The sequence below is a fragment of the Carcharhinus amblyrhynchos genome, unplaced genomic scaffold (assembly GCF_965287045.1).
Source record: "Carcharhinus amblyrhynchos unplaced genomic scaffold, sCarAmb.v2.hapA scaffold_58, whole genome shotgun sequence".
NCBI lineage: Eukaryota > Metazoa > Chordata > Chondrichthyes > Carcharhiniformes > Carcharhinidae > Carcharhinus > Carcharhinus amblyrhynchos.
In genome coordinates this window covers 165,427-185,337 of record NW_027649798.1, presented here as the reverse complement: position 1 = coordinate 185,337, position 19,911 = coordinate 165,427, and the positions used below count along the sequence as shown (strand labels likewise).

The 19,911-nt window shown below is 47.4% G+C and overlaps 1 protein-coding gene across 1 annotated transcript in view; it reads right to left on the bottom strand.

The window, feature by feature from the left end:
- The window catches only part of btbd9 (BTB (POZ) domain containing 9), a 226,368-nt gene that overhangs the window by 187,245 nt on the left and 19,212 nt on the right, over nucleotides 1-19,911 (bottom strand). Inside the window, exon 3 of the mRNA XM_080182504.1 lies at nucleotides 1,413-1,776. Coding sequence (XP_080038630.1) covers nucleotides 1,413-1,776 — 364 coding nt within the window. The remainder of the gene's footprint in view (nucleotides 1-1,412; nucleotides 1,777-19,911) is intronic.

Genomic DNA, 19,911 nt, shown 5'->3' with positions numbered 1-19,911 from the left:
TGGTGCGGCCACACTTGGAGTACTGTGTGCAGTTGTGGTCCCCACATTACAGGAAGGATGTGGAGGCTTTGGAGAGGGTGCAGAGGAGGTTTACCAGGATGTTGCCTGGTATGGAGGGGAGGTCCTATGAGGAGAGACTGAGGGATTTGGGGTTGTTTTCGCTAGAAAGAAGGCGGCTAAGAGGGGATCTTATTGAAACATATAAGATGATTAGAGGTTTAGATAGGGTGGATAGTGATAGCCTTTTTCCTCGGATGGAGAAAGCTAGCACGAGGGGGCATGGCTTTAAATTAAGGGGGGGTAGTTATAGGACGGATGTCAGGGGTAGGTTCTTTACCCAGAGGGTGGTGAGGGATTGGAATGCCCTGCCTGCTGCAGTTGTAAATGCGCCTAGTTTGGGGGCGTTTAAGAGATCCGTGGATAGGTTTATGGACGAAAAGGGATTGGTTTAGATTAGTGGGTCATTGTTTTTTAACTGGTCGGCGCAACATCGTGGGCCGAAGGGCCTGTTCTGCGCTGTAATGTTCTATGTTCTACGTAAACCTATCAACCTGGGAATGGGGAAAGACTTCGGGATGCCCCGGTGCTGAAGGATCTGGGTGTCCTCGTTCATGAGTCACAGAAAACTAGCATGCAGGTACAGCAGATAATAAAGTGAATGGAGTGTTGACGTTTATATCTAAAGGAGTAGAACATAAAGGTAAGAAAGTACTGTTGCAACTATACAAGGCATTGGTGAGGATTTGGTTCCCTTATCTGAGGAAAGATGTAGTGGTATTAGAGGCAGTTCAGATGAGATTCACTAGATTGATTCCAGAGATGAAGGGTTTGTCATATGAAGAGAGATTGAATAGCTTAGGCCTATTCTCTCTGGAATTTAGAGAAATGAGGGGAGATCAAATTGAGGTATACAAGATGATAAAAGATATGGATAAAGTAGAAGTGGAGTGAACGCTTCCATTGGTGGGGTATCCCAAGGTGAAAGTCATAATCTTAGGATAAGGGGTAGCAAAGTTAAAGCCGTGTTGAGGAGAAACTACTTCTCCCAAAGGGTTGTGAATCTGTGGAATTCGCTACCCCAAAATGCAGTGATGCAGAGACTGTGGTAAATTTAAGGAGGAGTTAGACAGATTTTTAATTGGTAATGGATTGAAGGGTTATGGGGAAAAGGCAGGAAAATGGGGATGAGGAGCATATCAGCCATGATCAAGTGGCGGAGCAGACTCGATGGGCCAAATGACCTAGTTCTGCTCCTACATCTTATGAACGTATGAAATTCTCCTCTGCTCTTTTCACTGAGTTTGCAATTCCCATGTTACTACTGCAAAAAAGCAACACCTGGGAAAGCTACGGTGACATAGATTTAGGGTTAAATCAGAATTAAAATACAATTTTACATTCCATTATCTCACCTTTGAGAGGCCCAGAAAGCCTTCGCTGCTAAGAACTGCTTTTGCATTCCTGTCCATGTATAAGCAGCAGGTGTTGGAAAGTTTGTATAGTGAATAAAGACTGGCCACATCATAAACCATACAGACGTTAGCAATACTCAGGATGGTACACAGATACTCAGACGTGGCATCTTCCAGCTCCGGGAATCCATACTTATGGGCAAGACTGAGAAAGTCCAATAGTATTTCCTCTTTCTCATTACTGAGCGTGACCTGGCCCGTGTAGATATATTTCAGCAACATTGTAAATGCCTCTGCTGGGGTATCCTCCAATGGGATTTCTGCATGGGAATGTGACTCACGCATTCCACCATATAATAATGCCCTAGGGAGAGAGCAGAATGAGCTCAGAAATTATTCAATCATTAATCAAAATATATAATCAAAACAACAGCTTATATTTACATTGTATCTTTAACAGAGTAAAGCAGCATTTTCAAACCAAGTACATCATCAAACCACATGGCAAGATGCACGTTGGTCACAGGTGGTTTAAATAAGTGCCTCACATTGTGGGCCGAAGGGCCTGTTCTGCGCTGTAATGTTCTATGTTCTATGTTCAACAGGACAATTAGGTGGAGAAGCAGAGAGCATTAGGGAAGGAATTCCAGAAGTTAAGGGCTCCAGCAGCTGAAGATACGGATGCCAATAGTGGAACGATTAACACTGGGGATATTCAAGAGGACAGAATGAGGTGGGCAGAGAGATCTGGGTGGGTTGGGCTAGGCTGGAGGAGAATACAGAAATAAAGAGGGGCAAGCCTAAAGAGGGATTAGGAAACAGGGATTAAATGGTATCATTTTAAAAGGAGTGAAGAACCAGAGAGAGCTACAGGTTCATGTACACAAATCTCTAACAGTGAGAAGCCAGTTTTAAAATTATACAACTCCTGGGTTTATAAATAGGGGAAATAAGGACTAAAGCAAGGAGGTTATAGAAACATAGAACAGTACAGCACAGTACAGGCCCTTCGGCCCTCAATGTTGTGCCAGGCTATGTCCAAACCCAACATCAAGCTATCCCACTCCCTATCATTCTGCTGTGCTCCATGTGCCTATCCAATAACCGCTTGAAAGTTCCTAAAGTGTACGACTCCACTATCACAGCAGGCAGTCCATTCCACACCGAACCACTCTCAGTAAAGAATCTACCTCAGACCTACATCTCCCACCATGAACCTTATGTTATAAATGATGGGTGCAGAAATGGAGCGGCGATAATTATGGGGGATTTTAATCTGCATATTGATTGGTTGACCCAAGTCAGACACGGTGGGCTTGAAGAAGAGTTCTTGGAATGCTGTTGGGATAGTTTCCTTGAACAGTGTGTGACGGAACCAATGAGGGAGCGAGCTATCTTAGATCTGGTGTAGTGTGACAAGGCAGGAAGAATTAGGGATCTTATTGTGAGGGGTCCTCGTGGGACGAGCGATCATAGTATGATTGAGTTTTTGATGCAGATGGAGGATGAGAAAGTAGGGTCCCGAACCTGTGTCCTCTGTTTGAACAGAGGGGAGTACGATAGGATGAGAGAGGAATTGGCAAATGTAGACTGGGGGCGCAGATTGGTTGGTAGGACGGCTGAGGAACAGTGCAGGATCTTTAAGGAGATCTCTTTCGGTGCTCAGCAGAAATATATTCCGATGGTAAAGAAGGGATGTAGGAGAAGGGATAACCAGCCGTGGCTATCGAAGGAAATAAAGGACAGCATTAAATTAAAAGCTGATGCGTTCAGAGTGGCTAAAAGTAGTGGGCGATTAGAAGATTGGGAAAGGTTTAAAAATCAACAAAGAATGACTAAGAAGTTGATAAAGAAAGGAAGGATAGACTATGAAGCTAAACTAGCACTAAATATAAAAAAAAAGAGTTTTTACAAATATATAAAGAAGAGGAGGCTGGCTAGAGTGAATGTTGGACCCTTAGAGGATGAGAGGGGAGATTTAGTGGTGGGAGATGAGGAAATGGCTGAGGCCTTAAATAAGTTTTTTGCCTCGGTCTTCACGGAGGAGGGTACAAATAGTTTGCCAGATATTAAAGACAGAAGGATGGTAGGAGTTGAGGGCCTGAATGCGATTACTGTCACTAAAGAGGTAGTGCTTGACAGACTAACGGGACTGATGGTGGACAAGTCCCCAGGACCAGATGGAATGCATCCCAGGGTTCTGAAGGAAATGGCAGACGTGATAGCGGATGCCTTAGTGATTATTTACCAAAATTCGCTGGATTCCGGGGAAGTGCCGGAAGATTGGAAAATGGCTAATGTTACGCCGCTGTTTAAAAAAGGTAGCAGACAAAAGGCAGAGAATTATAGGCCGGTCAATTTAATTTTTGTAGTTGGAAAAATGCTTGAATCCGTCTTCAAAGAAGAAATAGCGAGGCATCTGGAAAGGAATGGTTTGATAGAGCAGATGCAGCACGGATTCGTTAAGGGGAAATCGTGTTTGACAAATTTATTGGATTTCTATGAGGATGTGACTGGTGCGGTAGACAGAGGGGAACCGATGGATGTGGTGTTTCTAGATTTTCAAAAGGCGTTTGATAAGGTGCCTCACAAAAGGTTGCTTCAGAAGGTTAGGGTGCATGGAGTTGGGGGTGTTAGCGTGGATAGAGGATTGGTTGTCTAATAGGAAGCAGAGAATTGTTATCAGTGGGTGCTATTCTGATTGGCGGTTGGTGACTAGTGGAGTGCCACAGCGATCGGTGCTGGGGCCTCAGCTATTTACTATTTATATAGATGATCTGGAGGAGGGGGCTGAGTGTAGGGGGATGAAATTTGCTGATGACACGAAGATGAGTGGAAAAGCAAATTGCGCGGAGGGTGTGGAAAGTCTGCAGAGGGATCTGGATAGGCTGAGCGAGTGGACGAGGGCCTGGCAGATGGAGTACAATGTTAGCAAGTGTGAGGTTGTCCTCTTTGGCAGAAATAATAGTAGGAGGGATTACTATTTAAAGGGCGAAAAACTACAGCATGCTACGGTGCAGAGGGACCTGGGGGTCCTTGTGCATGAGTCGCAAAAACCCAGTCTGCAGGTGCAGCAGGTGATCAAGATGGCAAATGGTATGCGGCCTTCATAGCGAGGGGGATAGAATATAAAAGCAGGGAGGTCTTGCTGCAACTGTACAGGGCACTGGTGAGGCCGCAGCTGGAGTACTGTGTGCAGTTTTGGTCGCCGCACTTGTGCAACGATATTTTGGCCTTGGAGGGAGTGCAGAGGAGGTTCACTAGGCTGATACCAGAGATAAGGGGATTGGACTATGAAGAGAGACTAAATAGACTGGGTCAGTACTCATTGGAGTTTAGAAGGATGAGGGGTGATCTTATAGAGTCGTATAAGATAATGAAATGGATGGATAGGGTAGAGGTAGAGAGATTCTTCCCACTTAGAAAGGATAGCACGACTAGAGGGCACAGCCTCAAGATAAGGTGGGGACAGTTTAGATCAGAGTTGAGGAGGAACTTCTTCAAAGGGTGGTGAATCTCTGGAATTCTCTGCCCGTTGAAGTGGTGGAGGCTACCTCACTAAATATACTTAAGTCACGGGTGGATAGGTTTTTGAGACAGGGAATTAAGGGTTATGGGGAGAGAGCCGGAAAGTGGAACTGATCCACTTCAGATCAGCCATGATCTTATTGAATGGCGGGGCAGGCTCGAAGGGCTAGATGGCCTACTCCAGCTCCTATTTCTCATGTTCAACCCTTTATAAATCACAGGTTAGGTTCCAGTTGGATTGCTCAAGGAAACTTGGTTAAGTACCTCAAGGCCTTGGAAAGGGTGTAGAAAGGATTTACAAGCATGGCATCAGAAAGGAGAGACTTCAGTTATGAGGGGAATTTGGAAAAGCTTCTCCTTCAAGTGGAGAACGTTAAGGGGCAACTTAAATAATGAGGGATTTGAATGGAGTAACTGAGGAGTAACTCTCAGCAATAGCAGTAAAATATATATAGATATGTAGGTTGATTTTTGATATAGACTGATACATAGATAGAGCTAGATAGATAGAGGTATAGAACACAGAACGTAGAACATTACAGTGCAGTACAGGCCCTTCGGCCCTCGATGTTGCGCCGACCAGTGGAACCAATCTAATGACCCTCTAACCTAAACTATTCCAATATTATCCATATGCCTATCCATTGACCATTTGAACGCCCTTAAAGTTGGCGAGTCCACAACTGCTGCAGGCAGGGCATTCCACGACCTTACTACCCTCTGAGTAAAGAACCTACCTCTGACATCCATCCTATAAATACCAGCCCTTAACTTTAAGCTATGTCCCCTCGTGTCAGCCATCACCATCCGAGGAAAAAGGCTCTCAATATCCACCCTATCTAACCCTCTGATCATCTTGTATGCCTCAATCAGGTCACCTCGTAACCTTCTTCTCTCTAACGAAAACAACCTCAAGTCCCTCAGCCTTTCCTCATAAGACCTTCCCACCATACCAGGCAACATCCTGGTAAATCTCCTCTGCACCCTTTCCAATGCCTCCACGTCCTTCTTATAATGCGGCGACCAGAACTGTACGCAATACTCCAAGTGCGGCCACACCAGAATTTTATACAGTTGCAACATGACCTCACGGCTCCGAAATTTAATCCCTCGACCAATAAAAACTAACACACCGTACGCCTTCTTAACAACCTTGTCAACCTGGGTGCCAACTTTCAGGGATCTATGCACATGTACACGGAGATCTATCTGCTCGTCGACACTACCAAGAATCCTTCCATTGACCCTATATTCTGTACTCCTGTAACTCTTTCCAAAGTGAATCACCTCACACTTTTCCGCATTGAACTCCATTTGCCACCTCTCAGCCCAGCTCTGCAGCTTATCTATGTCCCTCTGCAAACTGTAACATCCATCCTCACTGTCTACAACTCCTCCAACTTTGGTGTCGTATGGTTATGTCGTATGTCGTATGATATAGATACATAGATATAGATCTAGATAGATCATAGAACATAGAACACTACAGCACAAACAGGCCCTTCGGCCCACAAGTTGCGCCGATCATATCCATACCTACCAGGCCATAGAACATAAGAACATAAGAACATAAGAAATAGGAGCAGGAGTAGGCCATCTAGCCCTTCGAGCCTGCCCCGCCATTCAATAAGATCATGGCTGATCTGTTGTGGCTCAGTTCCACTTTCCCGCCCTCTCCCCATAACCCTTAATCCCCTCTCTTATCAAAAACCCATCAACCCGCTTCTTAAAAATATTTAGCGAGGCAGCCTCCACCACTTCAACAGGCAGAGAATTCCAGAGATTCACCACCCTTTGAGTGAAGAAGTTCCTCCTCAACTCCGTTCTAAACCGCCTCCCCTTTATCTTGAGGCTGTGCCCCCTAGTCCTACTGTCTTTTTTGAGTGGGAAGAGTCTCTCCACCTCTATCCTATCCATCCCATTCATCATCTTATACGTCTCAATGAGATCTCCCCTCATTCTTCTAAACTCTAGCGAGTACAAGCCTAGTTTATTCAGCCTCTCCTCATAGCTCAACCCCCTCAACTCCGGTATCAGCCTAGTAAACCTCCTCTGCACTCCCTCCAGGGCCAAAATATCCTTGCGCAGGTGCGGCGCCCAAAACTGCACACAGTACTCCAGCTGCGGCCTCACCAATGCCCTATACAGCTGCAGCAAGACCTCCCTACTTTTATATGCAATCCCCCTCGCTATGAAGGCCAGCATCCCATTCCAGATAGAACTATCTGTAACTCCCAATCCCATTAAATCCCATGTACTCATCCAGAAGTCTTTTAAAAAGACCCCAGCAAGTTCGCCTCTACCACCACCGATGGCAGCCGATTCCACTCACTCACCACCCTCTGAATGAAAAACTTACCTCTAACATCTCCTCTGTACTTGCTCCCCAGCATTTAAACCTGTGTTCTCTCGTAGCGACCATTTCAGCCCTGGGAAATAGCCTCCGAGAATCCACCCTATCTGTACTTCTCAACATTTTATAAACCTCTATCAGGTCACCTCTCAACCTTCATCTCTCCAGGGAGAAGAGACCTAGCTCCCTCAACCTATCTTCATAAGGCATGCCTCCCAATCCAGACAACATCCTTGTAAATCTCCTCTGCACCCTCTCAATAGCTTCCACATCCTTCCTGTAGTGAGGCGACCAGAACTGCGCACAGTACTCCAAGTGGGGTCTGACAAGGGTCTTCTAAAGTTGCAGCATTACCTCCCGACTCCTAAACTCAATCCCTCGATTAATGAAGGCCAGTACACCATATGCCTTCTTAACCACATCTTCCACCTGCGAGGCCGATTTAAGAGTCCTATGGACCCAGACCCCAAGGTCCTTCTGCTCTTCAACACAGCTAAGACTCCTACCCTTGATATTGTATTCCTTCATCCCATTGGTCCTGCCAAAATGGACGACTACACATTTATCCATGTTGAACTCCATCTGCCACTTCTCCGCCCAGTCTTGCATCCTATCTATGTCACGCTGAAACTTCTGACATCCCTCCAGACTATCCACAACACCACCAACCTTTGTACTGTCGGCGAACTTCCTAACCCATCCCTCCACTTCCTCATCCAGGTCATTTATGAAAATGACAAACAGCAAGGGTCCTAGAACAGATCCCTGGGGCACTCCACTAGTGACCGACCTCCATGCAGAAAAAGACCCATCCACAACCACTCTCTGCCTTCCGCAGGCAAGCCAGTTCTAGATCCACAAGACCAAAGCCCCTTGGATCCCATGCCCTCTCACCTTCTCAAAAAGTCTTGCATGGGGGACCTTATCAAACGCCTTGCTGAAGTCCATGTAAACCATGTCCACCGCTCTTCCTTCGTCAATGTGTTCAGTCACATTTTCAAAGGCCTCAACTAGGTTCGTAAGGCACGACCTGCCATTGACAAAGCCGTGTTGATTATTTCTGATCATATTAAACTTCTCCAAATGCTCATAAATCCTATCCCTCAGAATTCTCTCCACCAACTTACCAACCACTGAGGTCAGACTCACTGGTCGGTAATTTCCCGGGCTATCCCTGTTCCCTTTCTTGAAAATAGGAACCACATCCGCAATCCTCCAATCCTCTGGAACCTCTCCCGTCTCCATCAACAATTGCAAAGGTCATCGCCAAAGGCTCTGCAATCACTTCCCTCACCTCCCACAGTAACCTGGGGTACATCTCATCCGGACCCGGTGACTTATCTATCCTGATAGAATTTAAAAGTTCCAATTCATGCTCTTTCTTAACATCCACATACTCCATCTTTTCAGTCCGCCGCAAACCTGCAGTACAACATCCCAGATCTCTTTCCACCGTGAATACCGAGGCAAAGTACTCATTAAGCACCTCTGCCATTTCTTCCGGTTCCACATAGACTTTTCCCCCTTCACCTTTTATAGGTCCTATCGCTTCTCTTCTCATCCTTTTAGTCTTCACATATTTGTAGAATGCCTTGGGATTCTCCTTAATCTTGCCCGCCAAGGCCTTCTCATGACCCCTTCTGGCTCTCCTAATTTCCTTTTTAAGCTCCTTTCTACAAGCCTTTTACTCCTCTAGGTCCTTAACCTCTCCTAGCTCTCTGCACCTTTTGTACACCTTTCTTTTCTTCCTGACCAGGTTCACCACAACCTTTGTGCGCCACGGTTCCCGCGACCTACCAAAACCTCCCTGTCTCATCAGAACGTTGTCGTGCAGAGCTCCAAGATAAGGTGCCGCACAAAAGGTTGCTTCAGAAGGTTAGGGGGCATGGAGTTGGGGATAAGGTGTTAGCGTGGATAGAGGGTCGGTTGTCTAATAGGAGGCAGAGAGTCGGTATCAATGGGTGCTATTCTGACTGGCGGTTGGTGACTAGTGGAGTGCCGCAGGGATCGGTGCTGGGGCCTCAGCTATTTACCATTTACATAGATGATCTGGAGGAGGGGGCTGAGTGTAGGGTGTCGAAATTTGCTGATGACACGAAGATAAGTGGAAAAGCAAATTGTGTGGAGGGTGTGGAAAGTCTGCAGAGGGGTCTGGATAGGCTGAGCGAGTGGGGAGGACCTGGCAGATGGAGTACAATGTTAGCAAGTGTGAGGTTATCCACTTTGGCAGAAATAATAGTAGGAGGGATTATTATTTAAAGGGCGAAAAGCGGCAGCATGCTACGGTGCAGAGGGACCTGGGGGTCCTTGTGTATGAGTCGCAAAAACCCAGTCTGCAGATGCAGCAGGTGTTCAAGAAGGCGAATGGTATGCTGGCCTTTATAGCAAGGGGGATAGAATATAAAAGCAGGGAGGTCTTGCTGCAACTGTACAAGGCACTGGTGAGGCCGCAGCTGGAGTACTGTGTGCAGTTTTGGTCGCCGCACTTGCGCAAGGATATTTTGGCCTTGCAGAGGAGGTTCACTAGGCTGATACCAGCGGTGAGGGAATTGGACTATGAAAAGAGGCTGAATAGACTGGGTCTGTACTCGTTGGAGTTTAGAAGGATGAGGGGGGAACTTATAGAGACGTATAAGGTAATGAAGGGGATGGATAGGGTAGAGGTAGAGAGATTCTTCCCGCTCAGAAAGGACAGCAGGACCAGAGGGGACAGCCTCAAGGGGGGGGCAGTTTAGATCAGAGTTGAGGAGGAACTTCTTCACTCAAAGGGTGGTGAATCTCTGGAATTCTCTGCCCGTTGAAGTGGTGGAGGCTACCTCGCTAAATATATTTAACTCACGGGTAGATAGGTTTTTGATAGACAAGGGAATTAAGGGTTATGGAGAGAAAGCGGGAAAGTGGAAGTGATCCACTTCAGATCAGCCATGATCTTATTGAATGGCGGGGCAGGCTCGAAGGGCTAGATGGCCTACTCCTGCTCCTATTTCTTACGTTATGTTCCAAACATTCCTTGAAAATCCGCCACCTTCCTTCAGTACTCTTCCCCAAGAATACCTCCTTCCAGTTTACTCGTCCAATTATCTGCCTGATATCTTCATATTTCCCCTTACTCCAGATAAACACCTTCCTCGCCTGCCTGATCCTATCTCTTTCCAATGCTATCGTGAAGGAGATAGAATTATGATCTCCATCCCCAAGATGCTCTCCCACCGAGAGATCCAACATCTGTCCTGGTTCATTAGCCAGCACCAAGTCAAGTACAGCCTCTCCTCTCATAGTGTTGTGTCAGGAGACCCTCCTGAACACACCTAACAAACTCCTCTCCATCCAAACCCCTTACCCTAGGGATATTCCAGTCAATGTTTGGGAAATTAAAGTCTCCCATCACGACAACTCTGTTATTACGACATCTCTCTAGGATCTGTTTCCCTATCTGCACCTCAACTTCCCTGTCACTATTGGGTGGCCTATAGAAAACACCCAGCAAAGTTATCGACCCTTTGCTGTTCCTAACTTCTACCCACAGAGACTCCGTAGACAGTCCCTCCACAGCATCCACCTTCTCTGCAGCCATGACACTGTCCCTGATCAACAGTGCCACTCCGCCACGTCTTTTGCCCCCCTCCCTGTCCTTCCTCACTCAGAGGGTGGTGAGTGAATGGAATCGGCTGCCGTCAGTGGTGGTGGAGGCGAACTCGCTGGGGTCTTTTAAAAGACTTCTGGATGAGTATATGGGGTTTAATGAGATTGAGGGTTATAGATAGGTCTGTAGGTTGGTAGGTGATGATGTGATCGGCGCAACTTGTGGGCCGAAGGGCCTGTTTGTGCTGTAGTGTTCTATGTTCTATGTTCCTGAAGCATCTGGATCCCAGCACCTGAAGTACTCAGTCCTGTCCCTGAGACATCCAAGTCTCTGTAATGGCCACCACATCATATTCCCAAGCAGCAATCCACACCCTAAGCTCATCTACTTTATTCACTACACTCCTGGCGTTAAAATAGACACACCTCAGACCCTCGGTCTGGACACTTCCCTTCTCTATCACCCGTCTAACCTCCCTCTCATACTGTCTACAGTCCTTCTCGCTCTCAGTCACTTCATCTCAATTCCCTCCCCCCAACCTTTCTAGTTTAAAGCCCCCCCAGTAGCCCTAGCCAACCTTCCCGCCAAAATATTGGTCCCCCTGGGATTCAAGTGCCACCCGTCCTTACTGAACAGGTCACACCTGCCCCTAAAGGGGTCCCAATATTCCAGGAACCGGAATCCCTGCCCCCTGCTCCAGTCCCTCAGCCACGCGTTCACCCTCCACCTCATTCCATTCTTGCTCTCACTCTTCCGCGGCGCAGGCAGCAATCCTGAGATTACTACCTTTGCTTTCCTCTTTCTCAGCTGTCTACCTAATTCACTATAATCCCTTTTCATGACCCCTTCCCTCTTCCTGCCTACGTCAGCGGTACCTACATGTACCCTCCCCTTTCAGGATGTCTGGGACACGTCCAGAGACATCCCAGATCCCAGCTCCAGGGAGGCAAACCACGATCCGCGACTCCCGTCTGCGTCTGCAAAAACACCAGTCTGACCCCCTCACTATGGAGTCCCCTTTTAACACTGCCTTTCTCCTCTTTTCCTTGCTTTTTTGAAGTACTGGGTCGGGTCAGCTCCAGAGATCCAGCCACCGCTGCCTCCCCCAGGTAAGCTGTCCCCCCCAGCAGTACTCAGACAGGAGTATTTATTATGAAGGAGGACATCCACCGGCATGCTCTCCAACACATGAGCTTTCCCCTTCCTAACCATTACCCACTCGCCTTCCTCCCGTTGCCCCGGAGTGACCACTTGCCGGTAGCTCCTGTCAATTGCCTCCTCATTCTCTCGAATGAGACGAAGGTCCTCGAGCTGCAGTTCCAGTTCCTTAACCCGGTCTCTTAGGAACCGCAGCTCCACACACCCAGCACAGATATGGACTTCTGGGAGACCAGGAGCCTCGGACCTCTCACCTATTGCATTGACAAAACAGTTCAGATGGGACAATTTTTGAACAGTGTGTGCAGGAGAGTTTCCTGACACAATATGTGGATAAGCTGACAAGAGGTGGGGCCACATTGGGCTTGGTACTGGGTAATGAACCGGGCAAAGTGTTAGATTTGTTTCTGGGAGAGCACGTTGGAGATAGTGACAACAATTCAGTGTCTTTCATTATTGCAATGGAGAGGGATAGGGTCACACGGCAGGGCATGGTTTATAATTGGAGCGGGGTAATTATGATGCGATTAGGCAAGAATTAGGGAGAATAAGATGGGAACAGAGACTGTCAGGTATGGACACAAACAAAAAGTGGAGCTTTTTCAAGGAACAAATACTGCGTGTCCTTAATAGGTATGTCCCTGTCAGGCAGGGAGGAAATGGCTGAGTGAGGGAACCATGGTTCACAAAGGAGGTTGAATGTCTTGTTAAGAGGAAAAAGGAAGTGTATGCAAGGGCGAAAAAACAAGGTTCAGTTTGGTCACTTGAGTGTTATAAGGTAGCTAGGAATGAGTAAAAGAAAGGGCTTAGGAGAGCTAGGAGGGGCCATGAGAAGTCCTTGGCGCGTCAGATAAAAGAAAACCCCAAGGCTTTTTACTCTTGTGTGAGAAATAAAAGAATGATCAGGGTGAGGTTAGGGCCAGTCAAGGATCGTAGTGGGAACTTGTGCATGGAGTCAGAAGAAATAGGTGGTGTTGAATGAATACTTTTCTTCAGTGTTCACTAAGGAGAGGGGCCATGTGTTTGAGGATGTGTTTGTGATACAGGCTGATAGGATGGAGGAGGTAGATATTCTGAGGGAAGATGTTTAGCAATTTTGAAAAACCTGAGGGTGGATAAGTCCCCTGGGCCAGATGGGACACATCCTCGGATACTTTGGGAGGCAAGGGATGAGATTGCGGAGCCTTTAGTTTTGATCTTTGGGTCCTCACTGTCCGTGGGCATTGTGCCAGAGGACTGGACAGTGGCAAATGTTGTTCCTTTCTTCAAAAAAGGAAATAGGAATGACCCAAGTAATTACAGGCCAGTTAGTCTTATTTCGGTGGTTGGTAAGTTAATGGAAAGGGTCCTGAGAGATAGGATTTTTAACCATTTGGAAAGATGCGGTTTAATCCGGGATAGTCAGCACAGTTTTGTGTCCTGCCTCGCAAATTTGATTGAATTCTTTGAGGAGGTAATTAAGCGTGTGGACGAAGGTAGAGCAGTTAATGTCGTATACATGGATTTTAGTAAGGCGTTTGATAAGGTTCCCCATAGTAGGCTGATGAAGAAGATAAGGAGGTGTGGGATAGAAGGAAATTTGGCTGATTGGATAAGTGACTGGCTATCTTGTAGAAGACAGAGGTGGTGTTGGAAAATTTTCAGACAGGAGGCCAGTTACCAGAAGTGTACCACAGGGGTCATTGCTGGGTCCTCTGCTGTTTGTGATTTTTATCAATGACTTGGAAGAGGGGGCTGAAGGGTGGGTTAGTAAATTTGCTGATGATACTAAGATTGGTGGAGTAGTGGATGAGTAGGAGGGCTCTTGCAGGCTGCAAAGAGACATTGATAGGATGCAGAGTTGGGCCGAAAAGTTGCAGATAAAGTGTAACCCTGATAAGTGCGAGGTGATTCATTTTGGTAGGACAAACTTGAATGCAGATTACAGGGTTAACAGCAGGGTTCTGAGGAATGTGGAGGAACAGAGATCTTGGGGTTCATATCCACAGATCTCTGAAGGTTGCCACTCAAGTGGATAGAGCCGTGAAGAAGGTTTATAGTGTGTTAGCGTTTGTTAACGGGGGTTTGAGTTCAAGAGCCATGGGGTTATGCTGCAACTACACCGAACATTGGTGAGACCACATTTGGAATATTGTGTTCAGTTCTGGTCATCTCACTATGAGGAGGATGTGGAAACATTGGAGAGAGTGCAGAAGAGATTTACCAGGAGGCTACCTGGTTTGGAGGCTTGGTCTTACGAGGAAAGATTGAGGGAGCTAGGGCTTTTGTCTTTACAGCGGAGGAGGATGAAAGGCGACTTAATAGAGGTTTATAAGATGCTAAGGGGGATAGATTGAGTGGACGCGCAAAGACTATTTCCTCGGATGGATGTAGCTGTTACTAGGGGGCATTGCTATAAGAACAAAGAACAATACAGCACAGGAAACAGGCCCTTCGGCCCTCCAAGCCTGCGCCGCTCATTGGTCCAACTAGACCGTTTTTCTGTATCCCTCCATTCCCAGTCTGCTCATGTGACTATCCAGATAAGTCTTAAACGATCCCAGGGTGTCCGCCTGCACCACCCTGCTTGGCAGTGCATTCCAGGCCCCCATCACCCTCTGTGTAAAATACGTCCCTCTGATGTCTGAGTTAAACCTTGCCCCCCTCACCTTGTATCTGTGACCCCTTGTGTTTGTCACCTCCGACCTGGGAAAAAGCTTCCCACTGTTCACCCTATCTATGCTCTTCATAATTTTATACACCTCTATTAGGTCTCATCTCATTCTCTATCTTTCCAGGGAGAACAACCCCAGTTTACCCAATCTCTGCTCACAGCTAAAGGTTCATGGTGGGTGATATGGGAAGGATGTTCGAGATTCTTCATTGGAGAGTGATTGAGGGGTGGAATACACTGCCTGCTGTGACAGTGGAGTCGGACACTTTAGGAATTTTCAAGCGATTATTGGATAGGCACATGGAGCACACCAGAATGATAGGGAGTGGGATAGCTTGATCTCGGGTTTGGACATAGCTGGCACAATATTGAGGGCCAAAGGGCTTGTACTGTTCTATGTTCTATATAGATGGAGATGGATATAGGCGGAGATGGATATAGGCGGAGACAGATATAGGCGGAGACAGATATAGGCGGAGACAGATATAGGCGGAGACAGATATAGGCGGAGACAGAAACAGATAGACAGGTAGATAGATAGATGCTTGATTAATAAGGGGATCAGGGATTATGGGAAAACGGCAGGAGAATGGGGACGAGAAAAACATCAGCCATGATTGAATGGTGGGGCTGTCTCGGCTGAGTGGCCTAATTCTGCTCCTATGTCTTACAAGAACATAAGACCTAGGAGCAGGAGTAGGTCATCTGGTCCATCGAGCCTGCTCCGCCATTCAATAAGATCATGGCTGACCTTTTTGTGGACTCAGCTCCACTTACCCACTTGTTCACCATAACCCTTAATTCCTTTACTGTTCAAATTTACCCATCCTTGGCTTAAAAACATTCTTCACAAGAAGGATGTGGAAGCTATTGAAAGAATGCAGAGGAGATTTACAAGGATGTTGCCTGGATTGGGAGGCATGCCTTATGAGGATAGGTTGAGGGGGCTAGGTCTCTTCTCCCTGGAGAGACGAAGGTTGACAGGCGACCTGATAGAAGTTTATAAACTGTTGAGAGGTATAGATAGGGTGGATTTTCGGAGGCTATTTCCCAGGACTGAAATGGTCGCTACGAGAGGACACAGGTTTAAGGTGCTGGGGAGCAAGTACTGAGGAGATGTCAGGGGTAAGTTTTTCACTCAGAGGGTGGTGAGTGAGTGGAATCGGCTGCCGTCGGTGGTGGTGGAGGCGAACTCGCTGGGGTCTTTTAAAAGACTTCTAGATGAGTACGTGGGATTTAATGGGATTGAGAGTTATAGACAGTTCTACGGCCTGGTAGTTAGGGATACGATCGGCGCAACTTGTGGACCGAAGGGCCTGTTTGTGCTGTAGTGTTCTGAGTCATCCAGGGTTCCCCACTTCTACCAGCCTTGTCCTTTACTCTAAAAAGAATGTGCTTATCCTGAACCCTGGTTAACACACTTTTGAAAGCCTCCCACTTCCCACAAACTCCCCAGCAGAGATCAAAATGATCCAAAAATACCTGTCCCCTGCATCAGCACTCAAGCCACGCATTCATCTGCCTAATCTTCCTATTCCGAGTCTCACTTGCACATGACACCGGTAGTCGTTCAGAAATTACTACATTCGAGGTCCTGCACTTTAGCCTTCTGCTTAACTTGCTATATTCATGCTTCAGGTCCTCATTTTCCTACCTGTGTCGTTGGTACCAATGTGTCCAACAATTTCTGGCTGCTCACCCTCCCCCATATGAATGTCCTGCATTTTTATGTTTTATGTATCCCAGCAGCCAGTCTGTCCAGCCCTGTTAGAGTTTCAATCATAAGAACATAAGAAATAGGAGCAGGAGTAAGCCATCTAGCCCTTCGAGCCTGCCCCACCATTCAATAAGATCATGGCTGATCTGAAGTGGATCACTTCCACTTTCCCGCTTTCTCCCCCTAACCCTTAATTCCCTTGTCTATCAAAAACCTATCTACCCATGACTTAAATATATTTAGCGAGGTAGCCTCCACCACTTCAACGGGCAGAGAATTCCAGAGATTCACCACCCTTTGAGTGAAGAACATAAGAACATAAGAAATAGGAGCAGGAGTAGGCCATCTAGCCATTCGAGCCTGCCCCGCCATTCAATAAGATCATGGCTGATCTGTCGTGGCTCAGTTCCACATTCCCGACCTCTCCCCATAACCCTTAATCCCCTCTCTTATCAAAAACCCATCAACCCGCGTCTTAAAAATATTTAGCGAGGCAGCCTCCACCACTTCAACAGGCAGAGAATTCCAGAGATTCACCACCCTTTGAGTGAAGAAGTTCCTCCTCAACTCCGTTCTAAACCGCCCCCCCCTTTACCTTGAGGCTGTGCCCCCTAGTCCTACTGTCCTTTCTGACGGGAAGAGTCTCTCCACCTCTATCCTATCCATCCCATTCATCATCTTATACGTCTCAATGAGATCTCCCCTCATTCTTCTAAACTCTAACGAGTACAAGCCTAGTTTATTCAGCCTCTCCTCATAGTTCAAGCCCCTCAACTCCGTTATCAGCCTAGTAAACCTCCTCTGCACTCCCTCCAAGGCCAAAATATCCTTGCGTAAGTGCGGCGACCAAAACTGCACACAGTACTCCAGCTGCGGCCTCACCAATGCCCTATACAGCTGCAGCAAGACCTCCCTACTTTTATATTCAATCCCCCTCGCTATGAAGGCCAGCATCCCATTCGCCTTCCTGACCACCTGCTGCACCTGCAGGCTGGGTTTTTGCGACTCATGCACAAGGACCCCGAGGTCCCTCTGCACCGTCGCCTGCTGCAGTTTTTCGCCACGTAAGTGATAATCCTTCCTACCATTATTCCTACCAAAGTAGACCACCTCACACTTGCCAACATTAAATTCCATTTGCCAGTTCCTGGCCCATTCGCCCAGCCTATCTAGATCCTCCTGCAGACTCTCCACACCCTCCGCGCAATTTGCCGTTCCACCAATCTTGGTGTCATCAGCAAATTTCGACACCATACACTCGGTTCCCTCCTCCAGATCATCTATATAAATGGTAAATAGCTGAAGCCCCAGCACCGACCCCTGGGGCGCTCCAGTAGTCACCAACCGCCAATCCGAATAGCACCCATTAACCCCCACTCTCTGCCTCCTATTTGACAACCAATCCTCTATCCACGCTAACACCCTACCCCCAACTCCATGCCCCCTTACCTTCTGCAATAACCTCTTGTGAGGTACCTTGTCAAACGCCTTCTGAAAATCAAGAAAGACCACATCCACCGGCTCTCCTCTGTCCACCGCCCTAGACACATCCTCATAGAACTCCAATAAATTTGTCAGACACGACTTCCCCTTAACGAAACTGCGCGGCGTCTGCTCTATCAAGCAATTCCCCTCAAGATGCTTCGCTATTTCCTCCTCGATGACGGATTCTAACATTTTACCTACAACAGACGTTAAACTAACCGGCCTATAATTCCCTGCCTTTTGCCTGCCACCCTTCTTAAACAACGACATAACATTAGCCGTTTTCCAATCTTCCGGCACTTCCCCGGAATTCAGCGACGTTTGGAAAATAACCACCAAGGCATCCACTATCACCTCCGCCATTTCTTTCAGCAGTTCCTCCTCAACTCTGATCTAAACTGTCCCCCCTTATCTTGAGGCTGTGCCCTCTAGTCCTGCTATCCTTTCTAAGCGGGAAGAATCTCTCTACCTCTACCCTATCCGTCCCCTTCATTATCTTATACGTCTCTATAAGATCCCCCCTCATCCTTCTAAACTCCAACGAGTACAGACCTAGTCTATTTAGTCTCCGTTCATATTCCAACCCCCTCATCTCCGGTATCAGCCTAGTGAACCTCCTCTGCATTCCCTCCAAGGCCAATATATCCTTCCACAAGTGGGGCGACCAAAACTGCACACAGTACTCCTCTTTGTAGTCTACATAAATGACTTAGAAGAGGGAGTAGGTGGTGTGATCAGCAAGTTTGCTGATGACACCAAGATGGCAGGGTTGGCGGGTACAGAACTGGATTGTCAGGTGATACAACAGGATATAGATAGGTTGGTGCAGTGGGCAGATAGGTGGCAGATGGCATTTAATCCTGACAAATGCGAGGTGATGCATTTTGGAAGGAATAATGCAGAGAGGAGTTATGTGATAAAAGGTAGGCCGATTAGGAGTATAGATGTACAGAGAGACCTGGGAGTGCAGGTCCACAAATCCATGAAGGTTGTGTCACAAGTGGAGAACGTTGTTAGGAAGGCTTATGGGATGTTAGCCTTTATAGGAAGGGGCTTAGAGTATAAAAGCTGCCGTCTAATGCTTCAGTTATACAGAACGTTGGTTAGACCGCATTTGGAGTACTGCGTCCAGTTCTGGTCACCTTATTACCGGAAGGACGTGGAGTCTCTGGAAAGGGTGCAGAGGAGGTTTACCAGGATGTTGCCTGGCATGGGGGGACTGGGTTACGAGGAGAGACTGAAGAGACTGGGGCTATTCTCCTTGGAAAGAAGGAGATTGAGAGGGGACATGATAGAGGTATATAAGATACTGAAGGGAATAGATAGAGTTAATAGTGAGAGACTGCTCCCTAGACTGGGTACGAACACAAGAGGTCATCAATTAAGGGTGAGGGGGGGGAGGTATAATTTGGAGGTAAGAGGAAGGTTCTTTACACAGAGAGTTGTGGGGGTCTGGAATGCGCTACCGAGTAGGGTGGTGGAGGCAGGCACGTTGGACTCGTTTAAGATGCAGTTAGATAGGCATATGAGTGAAACGGGAATGGAGGGATATGGTAGGGGCTATTAAATAGGGTAAACCTCGGGAGACACCGGAAGGGCAGGCTGTATAACTAATATGTTTTGTCTTTATTCCACAGGTGGAGGTCCACCTCGTGTCAAGCGAGGGGCATGCACACGGCAGGTTGTGCGTGGGCTGCTCTTGGAAGTCCAGGAGTGGCCTAGTACTTCATGTCGGTGTGTGTGCTTGATCCTGGACCGATAGACGGGCTCCACAACAGCTCAGTGACTAGCACTGCTAGCTGTGCAGATACATGGATTTGGGCCTGTGTCTGTGGGAGTTTGTGCATTCTCCCTGTGGCTGCGTGGGTTTCCTCCGGGCGCTCCGGTTTCCTCCCACACCCCAAAGATGTGCTCTTAGGCTAATTGGTTTCCACCAAATTGACACTATTTCTTCCCTGAATCTGACTGAGTAGGGTCCCATTCGTAGACATGCAGGGTAGAATAGGTGTAGGGCGATGCGGC